The 21,569-nt window shown below is 51.8% G+C and overlaps 1 protein-coding gene across 1 annotated transcript in view; it reads left to right on the forward strand.

Annotated features, from left to right (window-relative positions):
• Positions 1-4,797: 4,797 nt before the first annotated feature.
• Positions 4,798-21,569, forward strand: part of LOC102097950 (receptor-type tyrosine-protein phosphatase kappa) — a 31,004-nt gene continuing 14,232 nt past the window's right edge. The window contains exons 1-8 of the mRNA XM_065047149.1: positions 4,798-5,021; positions 13,341-13,568; positions 14,077-14,319; positions 14,749-14,988; positions 15,830-16,072; positions 17,131-17,373; positions 17,508-17,750; positions 18,316-18,606. Of these exons, the coding sequence (XP_064903221.1) occupies positions 4,919-5,021; positions 13,341-13,568; positions 14,077-14,319; positions 14,749-14,988; positions 15,830-16,072; positions 17,131-17,373; positions 17,508-17,750; positions 18,316-18,606 (1,834 nt within the window). The 5' untranslated portion in view covers positions 4,798-4,918. The remainder of the gene's footprint in view (positions 5,022-13,340; positions 13,569-14,076; positions 14,320-14,748; positions 14,989-15,829; positions 16,073-17,130; positions 17,374-17,507; positions 17,751-18,315; positions 18,607-21,569) is intronic.

The raw sequence follows: 21,569 nt of genomic DNA on the forward strand, positions 1-21,569 counted from the left end.
GATGGGAAAGATGATTGGAAAGATAAGAGGAAAGGAAGAGAGACTTAGACTTCAAGTTGGAGAGTTTTAAAGGAATGCTACTAATAAATAGAGAATATATACAAAATATACAAAAACCAATCTCGAATGCTCGATGTGCAGTTGGCGTCACTCCAGCGGTGGAGCTGGGTGTGCGGAGCTGGCGGCTCCAGCAGGTGCAGCTCAGGACCCCAGAAGTCATGAGTGGGACTGCACAGCAAACTGGAACCTGGCTGCAGGGATGCAGGGCCTGAGGCCTGTAGAGCACAGGCAGACAGACAGGGTGCTCTCTAGATGCCGGCCATGGTCAAAGAGAGAGTGACCCCTGTGATCACCCTCTTATATAGGGGGTATGACGATTACGCGATAGAATACTTCTGTTGGCCAGTTCTAGTCACCTCTTCCATCCTCCCCTGCTCAAACACGCTCCTCTCACAACAGAACGTGGGAAAACTTATCAGTCTTTCTTGGCTCCCATAGTAATAAATCTAAACACGAGCTTCTTCAGCATTCCGTTGGTCTCTTCTCAGCACTGAGTACAGCATCCGAGGAAAAATATGAAGGCTAAAACTCAGAAAAGTACAGCCACCTAGAAGAACTTAGCTGAAAGAAAAAATCGCTAAAAGAGAATTGGTCTTTTTTTAACAAAACCAGGACACCAGGGGAGGTTTAGATTGGATATTAGGAAAAAAAAAACATTCACAGAAAGGGTTGCAAAGCACTGGAACAGGCTGCCCATGGAAGTGGTTGAGTCACCATTCCTGGGAGTGTTTAAAAGATGTGTAGATGAGGTTCCTAGGGACATGGTTTTGTGCCAGTGTTGGGTTAATGGCTGGACTTGGTGTTCTTGATGGTCTCTTCCAACCAAAATGATTTTATGATTCTATGAAAAAGCAAGGTATAGTATGCTGCTGTTGGTCCTCAAGCATCCCGATGGCTGGTTGGCAATACCAGGCAGAGGCACATGGAGTGTTGGTGTGTGGCTATTCCACATGCACCACAAAGCCAGGGAAGAAGATGGGGAACTGTGCTCTGTGCTGAACTGGGCCGAACACGTTATCAGGAATGGGCTGCCTGCTGGTGACAGCCACAACATGCTTCATTTCCATGACTCTGCATAATCACCAAAGGTTGAAAAGTCCAGTGGCATGTTGGTTCAGTTTCAGAAAGGGGAAATACAAGAAATGAGGAAACGTGGGTAAAATTAATCTAAAAGAAGCAGCATGGTCACAGTGTCCAGCAACCTTGCAAAGATTTAAAGTAGCCTTTCAGGGATCCTGGTATCTAACGGTAGAGAGGAACCAGCAGCACTAACCACCAGGGCCAGAGGTTATTTGACACAGAGAGGGCCTTCAAAGAGGTGAAGTAATTTATAGATGACAAAAAATAGTATCAGGCAGATAAGATGTAAAAGCTCAATAAGATGAAGAGAAAAGAGAGCAAAGAACAGCCAGTAGAAGCAGTCAGCAGTCCTTTTTGCAAACACATAAAGAGCTTCAAATCTGCCACGAAGTCCGTAGGGTTGACAGGAGAGCATGTTCTCGTAACAGGGGAAGGATATCCCCCATGGTGACAAGTCTGCTGCAAAACGAGGTTTAAATGCCAGTACACTGCGAGATTTGTGGCAAAATGGGACAGGTGCGTGGCAGTATGCCTGGACCTTGGCATCACAGTAGGATGCAGCTCCCTGCCTACACCCTGCTGAAATACACCCTGCTGAAATACACCCTGCTGAAATACGCCCTGCCTAAATACACCCTCCGCATCCTCCCAGCTGTGCCAGGTCTACCGGCTGCATTCTGCAGCAGATGACATGGGGGAGACAGTGGGACCTACCAAACCAAGAAACCCAGGGACACCTGTGTCCTGTCTTACTGCAAATAAGCTAAAGCTTTGTGGCTTTGGGTTTGCTTTGTGTGACCAGAGCATGTAGCTGCTGGACCTGCTGGGCAAGGTGGCACCACCTTGCAACAGTGCTCATCTTCTGTGCAAGAGCCTGGGTTATGCTCAAGGCTGGATTTTTCTGGTGTGGAGCAAGGGGAAGTGTGAAGAGTGAGAGAGCGAGAGGGCTTCCTGGCAACTGCTTGTGACACACTTCCTCATGGCTTTTGAGGTTTCAGATGGGGTAGTGGAGGGCTTTTTTAGATGCCATGTAATGTTAATATAGGAGCTGACCGTGGTTGTGCTGGAAGTGGTGAACAGAGGGACAGGGGAGGTGATTGGTTTAGTTCTTTTTAATATATGAAATTTCCCTACTCATTTTCCAAAGATGCTCCAAATTAGGAACCTACTCCTACTGAGATGGCTTGCTTTCACAGCTCTTTGACTATTTCTTGGAAGACCCAGCAGCATCAAGGGGCAGGGAGAAGTCCCGCCCGAGTTGCTGCTACTGTTGGATGCAGAAGAGCCATTGCTTCTCCCCACTCCACAAGCCTCCCACCCAAGGCAGAGCACAACCACCTCCCAGCTACCTTCTGGGCTGTGTCCTGCTGCAATGCATGGTCCTGACTGTGCACTTGCAGCCCCAGGGCACTTTGGCCAGGGCAAGTGTGTTTGGGTATCGGTAACTCTCCATGGGTCAGCTTCGTATCTAAGCAAAGTAAATAAGAAGGCTGGTTCCTAGGGGGAACCAGTGGTCCTACCAGTTCTGTTGTACGAAGAGATGAAACGCAGGTAAGGGAGAAGAGGCTGAAATGGCCTTTCTGAGCACAGGAGGGCACAAGAAAGGCTGCTGGGCAGACTCCAGCTCTGTCCTTGAGAGGTAAAAGACTGACGGAGCATCCGCTCTCAAGCACCATAATTGCAGAAAGAAATAAAGCATGACTTCTGTCATGTTTTGCTCATGGTCAGATTTTTTTGGGAGTCTGAGGAGTGTGTATCTGGACAGGGCCACCCCATGCTGGTCTGTGCAGTGCTGCCAAGTAAAGGTGTTGCAGGGTGCACCAATTCAGTGGAGGATATGCATCAGCAGAAAGCGGAGCCTGATCCCAGGCTTGGGAGCACTGTCCCTTGCTGAAGAACACAATAAAGAGGAAGGACACCACAAGGGGCTGCAGCCCTGCTTCAAAGCCTCAGAGAATATTTCAGGGCTTGTGTTTCTCCCAGCTGTGTATTTCAGCTGGAATGCAGGCCAAGCACATCCAGTAAGGGCTTCTGAGTGGCTGGGGAAGCTGAAGCACAAATTCACCAACTCCTGCTCTGTGCCATCTCTGGTGGTCCGGTCTGCTCCCATGGCCAGTGCCACCAACCTCCAGCTGCAGAGAGAGACTCACTGGCAGCCCTTTCCTTGCTCACTGCCATGTCTGTGCCACCTTCTCACCCCTTCATGGTCATCCCCACTCTCAGCATGTGTTGGTAACACAACCTGCTACAGCACTGCGGTTCCAGGTCCCCAGTGTTTTCGGCAGCTTCTTCCCAAGCATCTGATTTCTTGCCCATGGCAGGCACTACCAGGCAATTAAGATCATGAGCGCACTTCAGAAGTCCTTTTTATCACAGTACTTATCAGGCAGTAACAAGGTGAGGGTCACCCTGATGTAGTCTCTGCTTAACTTCACCATGTGAATGTGGAAGCTACATCTTCCTGCAAAACCCTAGTCATGAACCAGCACAGTTCATAAATAACAATAGAATTATAGAATAGTTAGGGTTGGAAGGGACCTTCAAAGCTTATCTAGTCCAGCCACTGGCAATCAGCAGGAACATCTTCAACTAGATCAGGTTGCTCAGAGCCCCATCCAGCCTGGCCTTGAATGTCTACAGGGATGGGGCATTGACCACCTCTCTGGGCAACCTGTGCCAGTGTTTCACCGCTCTCACTGTAAAAAGTTTCTTCCTCATGTCTAGGCTGAATCTACCCTCCTTTAATCTAAAACTATCACTACTTGAATTACTGCAACAGGCCCTGTGGAAAAGTCTGTCCCCATCTTTCTTATAGAACCCCTTTAAGTACTGAAGAGCCACAATAAGGTCTCCCTGGAGCCTTCTCTTCTCCAGGCTGAATACCCCAACTCTCTCAGCCTGTCCTCACAACAGCTGTTCCAGCCCTCGGATCACTTCTGTCTCTCCTCTGGCCCCTCTCCAACAGGTCCATGTCTGTCCTGTACTGAGGGCTCCAGAGCTGGACACAGGACTCCAGGTGGGGTCTCACTGGAGCGGAGCAGAGGGGTAGAATCACCTCCTTCCACCTGCTGGACACGCTCCTTGTGATGCAGCCCAAGATACAATTGGCCTTCTGGGCTGCAAGCGCACATCACTGGTCACATCCAGCTTTTCATCCACCAGTACCCCCAAGTCCTTCTTGGCAGGGCTGCTCTCAATCAGATTCATGACCACTTGGGGAACTTGGACATACCTGAGTATATGGGACCTGCCAACATGCATCCCAGAGTCCTGATGGAATGATGTAGTTGCAAAACCACTCTCCACGGTATTTGAGAAGTTGTGGCAGCCAGGTGAAACATCACATGCATTTTTTAAAAGTGTGGAAAGGAGGACCCCAGGAACTACCAACCTGTCAGCCCCACCTCTGTGAGACAGAGTTAATTTTCTTCACAGCTAGGACCCCTGAGATCTCTTCCAGGAGAGGAGACAACCCAGCTGCTGTGGCTAGTAGCTGCTCCTTCCACAAGACCTGAAAACTGTGGTTCTCAGATAAGAGATCAGAGAGCAATAAGACTGCAAAAGGGGCGTGAAGTTGCCCTGGTGCACAGAAGAGAACGAAAGCAGCACTGACACTGGCGGAATTTCCCTCTCCAATGAGGAAGCCTCTTGCACCATATGTGATTACTCTGTGTGGCTGCTTCCTTTCTGTCCTCACAACTCTTGTAATCAGACTGGTGTGCTGTGAGGCAGCCACTGGGGCTGAGACCTCAGTCCTGCCCCAGGTGCATAAGCAAACATGGACTTACGATGGACATTTCTCCTGGTCCTCATGCTTCTGCTGGCAGTGACAGAGCAGGAAGAGCCAGACCTGCATGTCTCTGGAGAACCTTCAGAAACAGGTAAGAAGTGCTCACTCCTCTCCCTGCAAAAGGTTTTGCTGCTCTCCTGATGCAAGGTTGCTGTGTGTCTTTACCACATGCAGGATGCAGTAGGTTTATCAGAGAGAAATTGAGCTAATGTCCATACCAGGGCTCAAGACACTCAAGTATCAGCTGGGTTGTGGTGGGATGAAGCTCTGTTTGGGAATGGAGAGCAACAAGCCTTGGTGTGCTGAGAAAGCCTCCACAGCGGCCCTATCATTCCTCTGTGGAGGGGGCAGTGTGCCTGGGGGCAGCAGTTAGCCATCTCTCTTTGCACAGATGCCGTGTCCTCACTGTAGTGTATATGGGTGCTGGTGCTGAACAAAAACCTTTGAAGCCATGAGCTGAGCCCTGGTGTGTCCAGGAGACCCCAGAGGAATTATAGTGTGCTGGGACTGCTTTTTAATGGGCTTCCTTGGTGCCAGAATTCCAGGGCAGCCCCGGGGCTGGGCTCTTCCTATGCAGGCTGCACACTTCCACCCTGGCAGAGTCAGTTAGTGGGTATCTGCAGGCTCACATGTTATCTGACCTCCCAGGAGGCAGGTGAATCAGTGCCATGCAGCACCGTCGGGGATCTGAGCTGTGGTTCACAGGCTGTGATTTTGCATTGGTCTTCATCTCTCTGAATTCGAGTATTTCCTTGAACTCATCTTGCTGGGGCTAGGTGATGAAAATCATTACACTAACTTCTACTCATATTGTCCTGACTTGCTGCAGGGATGCATCTGGGCTGGTAGAGGCTAGAGAAACCTGCTGATTAAGGACCCTGGCTATGATAGAGGCCAGGGAATTGGCCCAGGATCTTTAGTTGCTGATGTAAAACTTGTCAGGGTCAGTACTGTGTGGTATGGACCATAGTAGCCCATTATCAGGGTAATGTGTCACCGTGGTTGCAGGGAGCACAAGCACAGAACACTGTCACTCAAAAACTGAGGGCTAAAACTGCAACGGAGGATATTATCCTGCCTAGAGTAGCTTCCCCTTGCCCAGATTCCTCGCTGAAGATGTCCTCCCAGGTTAGTGTGTGCAACAGTATCCAAGTATGGTGTGGCCCTCTGTCTTGTTCGCATGGTGCTCACTAAGGCCAGGATCTGGCCATACCTTGCATGGTAGGATGCAGCGGCGACCTGGTGGCCAGCAGACCCTTGTCACGTTCTGTACATCTTGGTCACTCAGCCAACCCTGAAGAACCCTGGGGCTGCCTGCAGCAGAGATTTTATTGCTGAGTTTGCACCTTGGTATTTGTGTAAAGCGGAACCAACACAAAAGCATTCGTCAGCTGCACCCAGCAGCGCAGGCAGCCCTGCCTGCACCCGCAGCACGTGAGCTCAGTCCATCCAAGGACCTGTGCCAAAGTCCACACCTCATGGATCAGGGACCTTCCCTTGCTGAGAGACAGGACAAGGCGGGTGACCAGGATAGGGCAGGAGGATTCAACCCATCTGTTAGTGTGGAACAGGCCTTTGTGGGGCGGACAGTGGCAATGGGGCAGGGTAAAGCTGTTGGGCAGAGATGGGGAACATGGGAACAAGACATGACCCAAGTGTCCCACTTCCCAGGCATCCCTGAGCATCTCCCATGACCCTGGCAGATGTAGAGTACAATCCGTGAGGCAGAACAGCCCAGTGCGGACAGTGGACAAACTGTTCCTGCTTCATATTGCTGTCCCTTTCCATGCACTTACAAAGACCCTCACACTGGAGGGACCAGGGTACCAGTCACTGTGGGGCTGTCCCTGTTCAGCAGGGCTCCTGTATGCCAGAACCACTGGGCCAGCTTCCCCCACTTGCCTCATCCCCAGCACTGAGCGCTGGCAGCGCCAGCTCCTGAAGAGCTACAATAATTCTTGGGAAGCACCGTGGGCCACAGACTCAGCAATCACCAAGGAAATGAGGGCAGATGGCAGAGTCGTGTCCCAGCATTGGGTAGGCAAGATGGGGGTGCACATGGTGCTAGTGGGGTCACACATGGTGCTGCCAGGAGCCTGGGTAACAGCAGAGCAGCTGCTGGCAGAGGATGTGGTCAGTGCCTGCAGTACTGACCTGAGTGTGAGCCAGCACAGCAGTGCTTCTCTGCACACTCCGTCACCAGGACACCATGCACTGAGCAGGGTGCATTGTTTCGTTGCCCTATTGTCACTTTATTGTCTTGCTGTGCTCCTCTCAGAGGGATTTTCTCTCTCCTGAGATGCCTTGCCTGTGTGAAAGCTGCATCTCCTTACAGTCCCCGTGTGTCTGGGAGGCAGGTGGAGAAGCTTCTAGGGGGTGATTCCCCTGCAGAGTCAGAGACCATGATCCAGGCTGGCCCTGGTTCCTTTCTCATCAGTCTTGCTTGACATTATGCAGTGATTTAGTGGCAGATTTCAAAGCCCTAGCTGGAAGACTATCTGTAATGCCTGGTGAGTGGGAGAGTGCTAGGTGAAATAAGGCCACACTCAATCTGAAAGGTTTTGTGTTAGTGGGGCTCGAATTTCCAACAGTACCTAGAAAAAATGCTGTGGGGGTCACAAACGCTAAGAGATGCTGTGGAGGAGTGCCTTGGGGCTGGACAGCCTTTGAACTGTGAGGTGCGTGCTCCACCGCTTCCCCTTCCCATTACCAGAGTACACGAGGATTCAGGAAACAAGTGTTTCACCTCCTTTTCTTAAAACTCTGTCAGATGCCCTTTTGCATGGCAAAACAGTGCAGGTTAAAGTGCCACCATTGCCCTGCTGTCCTCACACTGCTTGCTTTGCCACCTCCTTTCCCTGGCACTGCTCCCACCCTGAGCCCTTTCCCCACCCTCACATTGTTTGTTACTTTTAAAGACCCACTCAGCAGTCTTGGCTGCTTCCAACGAATACAGAGATGCTTTAAGAACTGTGAGTGTCTTCTTCGTGGTTTGCCATACCACTCTTCACTGGTGGAAATGGTGCTTGCTCTTCCTAGCTCCTCTCAGCAAGCACAGGGCATCAAATGCAGCAGGACTCCAGCATGCTTTGCTATCGCCTTTGTTAGGTGCTGAGCTGCCATGAGAAAAGGGTTGAACTTTGCCTGCTCCTCCTTAGATTTCACCTGGTCTTTTATTCTTTGTGATAATATAATGTAAGAAAGTACATCTTTTGCTGGTAAGCAAAGGGCTGAACCCAGGACCTTGACCTGAATAACCAGCATAGCTCTTTCTCCTTTCTCCTGATCCTCTGTGACTTCTGCTTCTAGGGCATGCTGAGGCTTTGTTTTGCCTGACAGACTCATAACCCTTTTGCAGAAGGGACAGGCAGTACAGATATTTCTGTAAAATGCTTTCTATATTCATGTGTATTAAACAATATTAACAAGGAGGTTATTCATTCAAAACCATAAACTAAAAACAAACAACAACAAAACACACACACATACCAAAAAAAAAAAAAAAAAAGGAACAAGCCAGAACAAAGCCAGAACAGTAGAACAGTTAATCTCTGACTATATGAGGCAAATAGACTAACCTTTTGTTACCACTCCTGCCTAGCCATTCAGCATTCTCCACTTCGCAGTGAGCACACATTGCATGTTATCAGAAGTGCCTGTTTGTTCACATCTACACCATATTTTCCATGCTGAAATTTCACTTGTCTCAGCCTTTTTCTTATAGGTGGGGGTGGAGGGCCTGTGAGTGGTTCTCTGCATACCATGGTGCAGGGTAAAAAACAGTGTCTGACGACTGTATTTTTACCCTCCCGGATGTCGTTAGTCCCTACAACGTTAGAAGATGAACATTTCTTTCCCCTTTCTGAGCACCTTCCCTTCTCCAGCAGTGCCCTGTGCCCCCACGCACAGGGGTGTGCATCCGTCTCCTTCACACAGATGGTGAGCCCCAGCCTGGTGAAACTGCAGCAGATTTGATACCCTCTGACTCATGTGTGCCATGCAGCTTCCCATGGCCACCACCAAACCACACAAACAGCCACCCTGGGTTAGAGAAAAGTCTCCTTTGCTCACACAAGCTCTTTTCCCACGCAAATGTTACCAAGTGGTTGGGGATGGAGTGTAAGAAAGAGGCTGAGGACAGAGGTGTTGGTCCCCTAATCTGTACATCTCTATTGCACTCAGCAGTCATAGATTAGCTTCTCTCAGTGAGTCTCAAGTGGTAACTAGATGCCTGCTTATTGGAGAGGTGAGGCTGAACTGGGTTTTATTCAGCGATGTTCTTGAGGTTAAAAAAGACACGGACTGAAAGTGTCTTCTCTTCCCCTTTCAGTGGGGAAGCAGAGACTTCTAGGCTTTACCCACAAGCAGTCACTAGAAACGCCACCAGAAAGGGCTCTGAGCAGCTACAGAAGCCTGAATGCAGATGGTGTTGGTGCTGTAATGCCTGGCATGTCTTCAGCTCCTCGTCAGCAGTGGGGTGGAGGTAGGAGGGAAGCTCTGGAGGGGTTGTGGTGGCACGGGTGCTGCTATAAGAACACCCTGCAAACAGGAGGCAAATAGGCTTTGGCAGCACCCCAGGCTGTCTCACTGCTGTACACTACCCCTCTGGAAGGCAAGCAAGCTCTTTTTGTCATACCCTTCCTTCTGCCTGACAGTGTTAGTTCCTGGGCTAATTGCAGAGGTTGGTGCACTCCCCTACAGAAGCACTCTCCCGGCTCTGGCTCCTCTGAGGCTGGGGATGAGCTGTGGGGTCTGTTTGCCTCTTCTGATCTCTCCCAGCCAGCCCCTAGACACTGACCAGCGTGGTCCATGTCCAGCCTTGGTCTGGGTGCTGTGTTAGCCCCTGCCTGTCCCATGCATGAGGACAACAGGCCCACATCTGCCAAGCCAAAGTGCACAGGGGAGCCTATGGAGAAGAAAAAAGGGGGCCAAATGACCATCCTTACAGCTCAAAGGGGACAGGCATCCTGCTGGTGGCTGGGGGCTCTGTAGGCACAGCCAGGTACAGGGAGGGAGCAAAGACTGCTCCCCAGTCTAACCCTTGTGCCCAAAGGGCAGACGTGGCCCCTGACACACCGCTGGTGCATGTGCGGCCTTTGCAGAAGCACAATTCAGCCCTGTGTCCTTGCCTGATGCCACAATGGAAACCACAATGGATCACAGCAGAGGCCCACCACCCCCTCCTAGCAGACATGGTCAGGAGGACAGAGGAAGCCCTGGAGCAAAAACTGCGCCTCTGCCAGGCCCATTTCACCTGGAAAAAAGGAAAGGGGGAAAGATACCAATGTCTCTGGCAAGCAATTAGGGATGGCAAATGCCAAGGTTTAAGAAAAGTGATTTACTAGAGTCCTGATGAAGGTGGCCAGCCTAGTCAGAAATGTGTGGCTGTTGTGCCAACTCTGTCCAAAGGATTCCATCACACATACTTCCAGCCTGGGAGCCTTACAAAGCACGTATTTACATGTAATTCAGTCAATTGCCCATAAACAAGGCAATCAATCCTAAGTGCTTCTCAACAGCAGTTTCATTGTGCAGAAGCTTCACCTTTTAGTAAAGGAAAAAAAAAATAATCATAAACTTTAAACAAAGACTATTTCTCCTTTGTACTACAGTAAGCCTGCACCGTATTACATCTCTGAAGCAGCAACTGTAAGAGATGGTGTTTTTAAATGTAGTGTTACCCTTGGCTTCTGTAAGGAGGCACCACACAGGGTCAAAACCTTCCAGAGAGGGTCATTTATAGTTGCATCAGCATCAAATGCTTTGCTACATGAAGGGCACTACAAGTTTCATTGCAAGGCTCAAAGAGGGCTGGGAGCAAGGCAGAACTCTGGCACACAGCTGCAACCACCCCTCCCAGTAGAGCATCAGTGGTTGTAGGAAGACATGTCCAAGATATCTCTTGAAACCTGCACCTGCATCAGCAGTTCACACATCCCTCCTGAATTTCCCTCCTGGGATGCTGGCGTGTCCTGTGCTTCTGGTGAATTTTGTGTCACTGCAAGGACTGTAACAGCTACCAGGAGATACAGAAGCACAAAAGGGAAAGCAACCAGGTCCCCTTGTGCTTAAGGTAAAGACTTGGACAGTCTGGGAGAGGCCAGCCATGCCCATGAGCACTCGCAGCCCCCTTAGTTCTTAGGGCTGTCCCCACTGGACTGTCGCCCAGGATGTGCTGAGGCATGACCATGTCACGGAGGGTCTGATGTCAGCTGAGGACCCCAGGATGACATCCCAGGGTGACACGGGGCTGTGCTTATCCTCACAGGTGGTTGTCTCATTCCACAAGATTTGTGTCCCGCTGGAAATGCATCTGATCTGGGGGACTGATGGCACATACTCCCCAGCTCCCCATACTCCCCATAAACCCCAGGAGGGTTTCATTCCCTCAAACCACTTCTTGCTTGAGGTCAGGCCCTGAAAACCTCTTCTCCAACAACAATTGTTCATATTATTCTGCTGTGACCCTAAGATGGAAGGATCCCCATCAATGAGTAAGCTTTGTACAAGCATGATTTTAGGCCCTGAAATGCAAAATGAAACACTGGAAATGCCTTCATGAGTAGCTCTCACCTGCCTGAAATTGCTCCTCAGTTTGCCAGTCTAGTGGGATTTTATTCCATTTGTTTGGCAGGAGCTTTATTCTGGCTGAAATGATGCGGCTGTTGTGGTCTGTTGGCCTGCTGCACAAGGAGAGCAGAGCAATCATAGTTTCATGGTGAGTCTCAATGCCATTTCGGTGTGTTGGGAAGCAGTGCAAACTCACTGTGCCTGCCTGGCTGCAATCCAGTTACTCTGGACAATGTTTGGGTACCTCCAGCTGAATTTGCTGGATGAAGAGAGCACACAGAGAAGTACATTTCTTATTACATGACGACTGGTATCTGCTCAGAGGCTAGAGACTCAGATTAGTTCCCTGCAGAAATACAGCAGCAATCCTGTCTAGAAATCAATGGAAAATGAAAATGTAATTCCATCAGTTGTCCAACCTATATGTTGCAGAATGCGACTAAACATGCAGCTGGTTAAATATGTACCTGTAGTCCCTGTCAACTCCATTCTGCCAACCCAGATGTGGGGGTATTACCCTTCCTGGGTGAGGATGGGAGGGATATGGGGCAGGAGGTACCCTTTCCTAGAGCTGGTGGGTATTTGGGGCAAGGGATGGAGAGAAGAAAATAACAAGTGTAGCCTGCAGAGCAAATGAATTGGTACAAGAGTGAGCTTTTTGCTGCAAGTAAGTGTGCACATGGGTGTGAGCAGGTAGTGCCCAGCAGGATGACAGGAATGTAGGTGAGTGGTGCCAGCAGAGACTCGCTGGTGCTGGTGCACTCCCACAGCCCCTGTCTTGGGGGGAGAGAGCACAGGAAAAGGCAGCATCCTCCAGATGGCTGGATCCCACTGGCTGGGATCCCTCCACATGTGTGGGTGGGAAGGAGGGCTTGCAGGCAACCCTCCTGCACTGCACCTGAGGCTGCAAGGAGGGTTAATGCACCCCAGGTCTGGGGGCTCATCTTGGGAGGTGCTCATCTCTGCCATCCCTCTGAGTGAGGAGGACCAGGACCCCTCTGGATGAGGCCTCCTCACCCCTGAGAATGCTGCCAGAGTCCAGTGATCCTCAAGGCTTTCCCTCATGGCCTCCGCACACAGGTGGATGTAAAGCTCCCTCCAAGTGGGACCCCAAGCTGCAGTTTACCCCAAACCAGAGTGGCTACACTGTGAACGATTTGGTGCAGCTGAGCTGTGCTGGGGAGTATGTGCCATCAGTCCCCCAGGTCAGATGCATTTCCAGCGGGACGCAGACCTTGTGGAATGAGACAGCCACCTGCGAGGGTAAGCACAGCCCCGTGTCACCCTGGGATGTCATCCCAGGGTCCTCAGCTGACATCAGACCCTCCGTGACATGGTCATGCCTCAGCACCTCCTGGGTGACAGTCCAGGAACAGGGCACCTGGATGCCTCAGATTTCCCCCTGTCCTGGCAGTGCTGGGCCACCTTTTATCTCAGCACCTTGCTGCAGGCAGCTGCTGGAGTCTGAGCTCCTGTGAAGGAGTTCAGATGGGAGAACAAGGGTCATGGTACTGGCGGCTACTGTAAGACCCATGCCTTCAAACAGTGCCTGGTTGTATGGTCAAGGTGAAAGGAGTGGAAAGACTTCTGTGTAAAAGCTGGGCAGTAGCCCATTCCCAAACGAAGCCTGAGTGAGAAAGCCTACACATCTCTAGGGATGGATGGAACAGCACTTGGGGTGGCCTGCACCCAATCTTAACTCTACTCTGGGCTGCAGGAGAGGGATTTGGAGTTGAGTTAGTGGTAACCAAAGAAGCTGGACACTGTCAAATCCATGGTAATAGACCCCACAGCAGGCCTTTTCCCATCCTCTTACATCCACCCTTTCTCCTCTGTGCAGACGGATGCCAGCAGCCCCAGTGGGACTCAAGGCTCCACTTTACCCCAAACCAGAACTTCTATGGGCTCAATGAAGAGGTGACACTGAGCTGCTTTGTGGAAGACTCCCCTCCCCTTGCTGTGATCAGATGTGCAAAAGGGATGACTCCAGGTTGGAAGAATGCTTGGGAGGTGAAGGACAATAAGGACATGTGGCATGAGGTGTCAGAGAACCTCACCTGCACCACAGGTAAGTGGAGAACTGTAGGTCTCCATTGCAAAATGAGGGGGGGATCTGCATGTCTGTATCTGTGAGGTGCCTGGGCCAAAGCTCAGACATGGGTCCCAGGTGGGAGCAGTCTCCAAGACGGGGAGGGACAGAAGCCTTCAGCGTGGGACAGGGTTTCTCACTGTCCCTCTGTCTCCTCCTTGGCTATTGCAGAGTGAGTTGCAGGCCATAGGGGAGCTGGAGGAGGCCAGACCCTGCCTCTCAGTTCTCCTGTCTCCCAGTGTCCTGTATTACCCCCTTGCCCAGGCTCACACTCCTTTCCTGCACTTGGGGCCCTGAGTTTCCTCTGGGTGTTCAATGCTGAAACCACAGTCAGTATCACAGTATCACAGGATGTTTGGGGTTGGAAGGGACCTCAGAAGATCATCTAGTCTAATCCCCCAATCCCCCAGTCATGGATCAGTCTCAGCCCCTCCTGCCTTGTGCATCCCCTGTCCCCGAGATGGTATCTCAGAATTTCTCCATGCAGGAAGGTGCCCAGAACCCCAGTGGGATGAACGACTTCGGTTTTCATCAAACAGAAGAAATTACCGACAGAATGAAGAGCTGAACCTGACCTGTCTGGGAGCTCTGAAGCCATCCTTGCCCAAGGTCAAATGTGCAAAGCAATTTCTAACAGTGAAGTATGGAGAACCAGTCTATGGAGAAACCTGGTGGGGCAGGAACAGCACAGGTGCCTGGATACCCATTGAGAGGGCCCTAGAGTGTATTGGTAAGTGAGGCAGCAGCAACTCTGCTATGTCCCCTCTCTACCTTCACCCTCGATAGCTCGTTGTGACGTTGCCCCACTGAGCAGCAGGCACAACACAGTCCCTCCTTCATGCTGTGCTGCCCCTGCAAACTGCTTGCCCCTGCAAACTGCCCCTGCATTCAATCCAAGAGGACAGCCCAGGCAGGCGATGAGACAAGGTAATGCCAACCAGGCAAGCCAGCAACTCCTGCAGTGTTTTCTGGGCAGAAAAGGAGAGTCCTCTCCCAAAAAGACCCACTGAGGGGTCATGTCCTGACAGATGGATGTTTCTCCTTCCTTCTCCTGTCAGCAGCTGGAGGGATTGCTGTGGATTGCTGATACCCCACCACCTACCTCTACCCTGCCTTGTCACTTCCCAGTCCGACTAACACCCACTTTCACCTCTGCCAGAAATGTGCCAAAGACCCCAGTGGGACACAAGGCTGGAGCTAACCCCAGATCAGGAGAATTACAAGAAGAACGAAGAAGTGATGCTGAGATGCCCTGAGGGTTTACAGCTGTCCTTCACCAAAATCAAATGTTCAGTCGTAGTCCGGCACGACAGTAATGGGAAAGCTGTATACAAAGAATTTTGGTATGGAATGGACATGCATGGTGGGATCTCCATTCAATCCAATGTGGAATGCCTCGGTAAGAAGGGCATCAGGAGCTCTCCTGACTGCCCCGCTCTGCCCTTCCCGAGCCGGGGAGAGCAGGCTGTGTGTGCACAGGGGGTTTTGGGTGCTCTGCCTGCCTGGGGAAATGGCAGGTATTGCTGAAGGCCATGCTGAGGCATCCCCTGAGCCTGCCTTGTGGCTGTACCATGGCTTCATCAGAACCTTGGTGGGGATGTGTCTGGTGCCAGGCTCAGTCCCTGAGGGTCGCGCCAGGAAGGGTCTGTGGGATCAGGGTTGGGACAGTGGCCAGAGCTGCCCATACCAGGCCAGGGCAGAGTGCTGGGTGTGCAGATCTCCAGCATGTGATTCATGGATGGACTGGAGGTTCCTGGTGAAGGTACCAACTGTGGGGCTTGGTCAGTCTTTGGCATTGGGCTAGAGGCTGTGGGGGACTAGAGGCAGGAGCAATGCCCTCCCTCAGGCAATGGAGATGTGGGGCTGCCCCAGGCAGGGACAGAGCTGTACTGAGTGTGGGGACGGCTGTGCAGGGGCAGCCCAGGGCTGGGTGGAGCTGGACAGGGAGAGACAAGGTGGGGAACTGCCTTCTACTGGTGGTGGGGGGTGGCCGAAATTGTTGTGAACAGAAGTTGGATGGGGGAGATTCACAGATGAGTGGTCCTTCATGCTTTGGGTGCACAAGGAGGTACCCTTAGTCACAAGCCTTGCTTATGGGTAATGTCCTAGCACGTGGACATGTCTCCTTCCCTCTCTCTTCAGCAGCTGGGGGGTTTGTGGCCAATTGATACCCAGCCTGCCTCCCCTGTCCAAGCTCATCACCTCCCACCCCAAATAACACCCACATTCATCTCTGCCAGAAACATGTCAGAAGCCCCAGTGGGACACAAAACTCCAGCTGTTACCAAGCCAGTGGATCTACAAGAAGAATGAAGAAGTGATGCTGAGATGCACGGCAGGTTTCCAGCCATCCTTCACCAAAATCAAATGTTCAAGTGAAGACCAGCACAACAGTTCGGAGAAACCTGTATACAGAGGAGTTTGGCTTGGAATGGAGAGCAGAGGTGGCTGGATCCCCATTCAGTACGGCGTGGAGTGCCTCGGTAAGGAGGGCGTTAAGAACTCTGTTGTCTCAGGAGCTCTCCTGGCTGTCCTGCTCTGCACTTACTGAGTAGGGTAGAGCAGGCTGTGTGTGCACAGGAGGCTTTGGGTGCTCTGCCTGCCTGGGGAAATGGCAGGTGCTGCTGAAGGCCACATTGAGGTATCCCCTGAGCCTGCCCTTTGCTTGTCCCAGGGCTCCAGAAGAGCCTTGGTGGGGATGTGTATGGTGCCAGGCTCAGTCCCTGAAGGGTCTGTGGGATCAGGGTTGGGACAGTGGCCAGAGCTGCCCATGCCAGGCCAGGCAGAGTGCTGGGTGTGCAGGGCTCCTGCCTGTGATTCATGGGTGGTTGGAAGATTCCTGGTGGAGGTACCAAGTGTGAGGCCCTGCAGAAGGGTGTGAAGGCAGAGGGCAGGATCCAGAGCCAGCACTGAGGTGCACACAGAGGTGCCCTGGTCCTTGCTGTCCCTCCAAATGCTACACCAGAGTGCACAGATCTGCTCGCCCCCTGCCTGCCCATGCAGGTGAGGGGCCCTGGGGAGATCTCCTGCAGCCCTAGGAGCTGGAGTGGCAGCAACTGAAGGGAGCCCGAGTGCATGGGACTGGGTCAGCCCTTGGCATCAGGCTAGAGGCTGTGGGGAATTAGAGGCAGGAGCAGTGCCCTCCCTTGGGTGATGTGTTTGTGGGGCTGCTCAAGGCAGAGACAGAGCTGTGCTGGGTATGGGGACAGCTGTGAAGAGGCTGCGCAGAACTGGGGGAACTGGGCAGGGAGAGACAAGGTGGGGAACTGTGTGCTGCTTGTGGTGTGGAATGGCTGAGAGTGTCCATGGACCAAAGTGGATGGACGGGGAGGTTCACTGATGGCTGGTCCTTCATGCTTTGGGTGCATAAGGAGAGGCCCCTCCTCATAAGCCTTGTTTATAGGTAATGCCAGGCAGATGTTTCTGCTTACCTTTCTCTTCAGTGCCTGGATGGATTACTGAGGATTTCCCTGCTACCCCCTGCCCATGCCCATCCTCAGCACCTTTGACCCCAGCTAACACCCATTTTCACCTCTGCCAGAAACGTGCCAAAGGCCCCAGTGGGACGCCAGACTCCGGCTGGTACCAGACCAGGAGAATTATAAGAAGAATGACCAAGTGACACTAAGCTGCCCTCAGGGTTTCCAGCCATCTGTCACCAGAATCAAATGTTCAAGCAACGTCCAGCCCATCAGCTCTTGGAATCCTCCACACAGAGGAGATTGGAGTGTATGGGACAGCAGAGGTGTCTGGATCCACGTTGCGTCCAGTGTGAAGTGCATCGGTAATGGAGCCATCCGGAGCTCTCCCAGCTTCCCTGCTCTGTCCCAAACTGAATGATTGCTGATATCCCTCCTCCCACCCCAACCCAGCTTTTCACCTCCCACCTCAACTAATATCCACTTTCCCCTCTGCCAGAAATGTGCCAAAGGCCCCAGTGGGACATTAGACTCCAGCTGGTACCAGACCAGGAGAATTATGAGAAGAACAAACAAGTGATGCTGAGCTGCCCTGAGGGCTTCCAGACACCCTTCACCCATGTCACATGTAGAGGGGCAGGCCAGCCCGTCAGTAATAGGCAGCCTGTGTACACAGACCAATGGTTTGGTTGGGACAGCAGAGGTACCAGGACCCGCATTCGGTACAGCGTGCAGTGCATCGGTAAGGGAGCCATCAGGAGCAGGAGGGTACTTTGCAGGGGCAGGATTCTGGGAATTTGTCAGGGCAAAAATCAAGATGAAGGTCATGGTTTTGCCTTGGGGCCAGTGCCATCAGACTGATGACCTGAAAACAGTTCCAGGATGAAATATGTCCTGTTGTGCTCTCCATGGCACCAAAGGAAGACTCCAGCCACACAGCTCTGGGGTGTAAGGGCAGAAGGATGCTTTTGTTCCTCCCTGTGAGCCGTGGTGTAGCCCAGCTGGGGATACACTGTTCTACCCTTCCCCTTGTTCTCCCTGCCAATGTCCTGATGTTTGACCAAACGAGGGCTGTTGCTTCACTGGGGGAATTCTCCCAAAAGGTCATGTCAAGCCTTTGAGTGCACCATGAGCCCAAACTCTGCCGGCTCCCCTTCCTGGAGAGCTGGAGTGACCAATTTCAGCCTCTTGCTTTCCCTCCCTCCTGACTGGGTGGGGAGCAGGGTTGTCTGACTGCAGCATTCTTACAAGGTTCAGGTGGGAAGGGAAGGGAAGGGAGTGACCCTCTTGCAATGTCTCCTTCCTAGACATCCTCCAGGTTGTCCCTGGGACCCTGGAGATTTCCAGCACCAGCATCAAACTGAACTGGACCTGCAGTGTCCCTGACGTGTGCCAGCGCATGCGGGCCAGGTGCCGTTTGGCAGGACCTTTGTCCTCTCCCTGTGAGGCTGAAGAGGTGAAGGGAGAAGAGACACTGCAGGGCCAGGAGGGAACGTTCACCTGTCCCGCTCTGCAGCCCTTCACTGACTACAGTGTCACCATCTCCCTGCCACCCAACATGATCTTGTACACACAGCTCTTCAGGACAAAAGAAACAGGTATGTGTTCACCTACATGAAATGTAAAGGTGGCCTTTGCCCAGAAGGTCAGCCTGGTCATCTGCTTACAGCAGTGATGGTCTGGGGTTGAGGCTTCTTAGAGCCTGTGGGGCTCAGGGAAAGGGCCTGTGAAAGGCCCTGGAGCAGAGCACATCACCTCCTCCCTCATGGGCTGCTGTTGTCCAAAAACCAGGGTTCTTTACCCAGTGTGCATGCAAATGAGCCAAATTTAGCACACAGAAATGAGATGTTGTTTATTGCAGAGTTGCACAAGTCTGGATGCTGTACACCAATGCACGCAGCACGGGGAATAAGCAGGAGGAGTTAGAAACCTGTGTTCGATCAGAAGGTTACCATCTAGTGGCAATTACAGAGACATGGTGAGACAGCTCACATGACTGGAATGTGGTCATGGATGGCTATGTCCTTCTCAGGAAAGACAAGCCAGCCAGGCGTGGTGGTGGAGTTGCTCTCTATGTGAGAGAGCAACTACAATGTACTAAATTCTGCCCAGGAGTGGATGACAAGCGAGTTGAGAGTGTGTGGGTCAGGATCAAGGGGCAGGCTGGCAGGGGTGACACTGTTGTGGGTGTCTATTACAGGCCACCAGATCAGGCTGAGGAAGTTGATGAGCCCTTCTATGGGCAGTTGAGAGTGGCCTCACAGTCACAGGCCCTGGTTGTTGTGGGTGATTTTAACTTCCCTGATGTTTGCTGGAAGGACCATTCAGCCAGCCAGCCACAGTCCAGGAGGTTCCTCTAGTGCATTGACGATAACTTCCTCATGCAGATGGTGGAGGAGCCGACCAGGAGAGGAGTGCTGCTCAATCTCATCCTCACTAACAAGGAGGGTCTGGTCGAAGCGGTAAAGGTTGAGGGCTGCCTGGGTTGCACTGACCACAAGATGGTGGAGTTCAGCATCTTGTATGGTAGGACCAGGGCAATAAGTAGAATTGTAACCCTGGACTTTAGCAGGGCTAACTTTGGCCTTTTCAAGCAATAGCTGGGGGAAATCCCATGGGCAAGACTGCTTGAAGGAAAAGTGGCCCAAGATAGCTGGATTGCATTCAGAGATTGCTTCTTCCACGCTCAGGATCAGAGCATCCCCACACGTAGGAAGTCAAGGAAGGGAGCCAGGAGGCCTGCGTGGTTGAATAGGGATCTGTTGGGTATGCTCAAACAGAAGAGGAGAGTTTATAGGTCATGGAAGCAGGGGCTGGCCACTTGGGAGGAATATAAGACTGCTGTTAGAGGATGTTGGAAGGCAGCTAGGATAGCCAAGGCCTCCTTAGAATTAAACCTGGTGAAAGGGGTCAAGGACAGCCAAAAGAGCTTTTTCAAATACATGGCAGATAAAACTAACACCAGAGGCAATGTAGGCCCGCTGATGAATGGGGTGGGTGCCCTGGTGGCAGAAGATACAGGGAAGGCAGAATTACTGAATGCCTTCTTTGTCTCTGTCTACTCTGCTGGAGGCTGTCCTGGGGAGCCCTGTACCCCTGAGACCCCGGATGAAGCCAGGTCAATGGAGGAGTTTGCTTTAGTCGATGAGGACTGGGTTAGGAAGCAATTAAGTAGTCTGGACATCCATAAATCCATGAGTCCAGAGGGGATGCACCCACGGGTGCTGAAGGAGCTGGCTGAAGTCATTGCTGGACTGCTCTCCATCATCTTTGCCAAGTCTTGGGAAATGAGAGAGGTGCCCGAGGACTGGAAGAAAGCAAATGTCACTCCAGTCTTCAAAAAGGGCAAGAAGGAGGACCCGGGTAATTATAGACGGGTCAGCCTCACCTCCGTCCCTGGGAAAGTAATGGAACGGCTTGTCCTTGGTGCTCAAGGCATATCAAGGATAAGAAGGTTATTAGGGGCAGTCAGCATGGCTTTACTAATGGTAAGTCATGCTTGACCAAACTCATAGCCTTTTATGAGAATGTAACAAGGTGGATGGACGATGGCAGAGCAGTGCATGTGGTCTACTTTGACTTCAGCAAAGCGTCTGACACAGTCTCCCATAACATCCTCACAGCTAAGTTGAGGAGATGTGGTTCTGGACAATAGAGTAGTGAGGTGGGTTGCAAACTGGCTTAAGGAGAGAAGCCAGAGAGTGGTAGTCAATGGTGTGGAGTCTAGTTGGAGGCCAGTATCTAGTGGAGTGCCTCAGGGGTCAGTACTGGGGCCAATATTATTCAATATATTCATTAACTATTTAGACGAGGGAATAGGGTGTACTATCAGCAAGTTTGCTGGTGACACTAAGCTGGGAGGGGTGGCTGACACGCCAGAAGGCTGTGCTGCCATCCAGCGGGATCTGGACGGGCTGGAGAGTTGGGCGGGGGATAACTCGACGAAATTTAACAAGGGAAAGTGTAGCGTCCTGCATCTGGGCAGGAACAACCCCAGGTTCCAGTATAGGTTGGGAAATTACATATTAGAGAGCAGTGTAGGGGAAAGGGACCTGGGGGTCCTGGGGACAGCAGGATGACCATGAGCCAGCACTGTGCCCTAGTGGCCAGGAAGGCCAATGGCATCCTGGGGTGTATTAGAAGGGGGCTGGTTAGTAGATCCAGAGAGGTTCTCCTTCCCCTCTACTCTGCCCTGGTGAGACCCCATCTGGAATATTGTGTCCATTTCTGGGCCCCTCAGTTCCAGAAGGACAGGGAACTGCTGGAGAGGGTCCAGCGTAGGGCAACGAGGATGATTAAGGGAGTGGAGCATCTCCCTTATGAAGAAAGGCTGAGGGAGCTGGGTCTCTTTAGTTTGGAGAAGAGGAGGCTAAGGGGGGACCTTATTAATGTCTATAAGTATATAAAAGGTGAGTGCCATGAGGATGGAGCCAGGCTCTTCTCGGTGGCAAACAATGATAGGGCAAGGGGTAATGGGATCTAGCTAGAACACAAGAGGTTCCACTTAAATTTGAGAAGAAACTTCTTCTCAGTGAGGGTGACAGTCACTGGAACAGGCTGC

Source organism: Columba livia, chromosome Z (assembly GCF_036013475.1).
Source record: "Columba livia isolate bColLiv1 breed racing homer chromosome Z, bColLiv1.pat.W.v2, whole genome shotgun sequence".
Classification (NCBI taxonomy): domain Eukaryota; kingdom Metazoa; phylum Chordata; class Aves; order Columbiformes; family Columbidae; genus Columba; species Columba livia.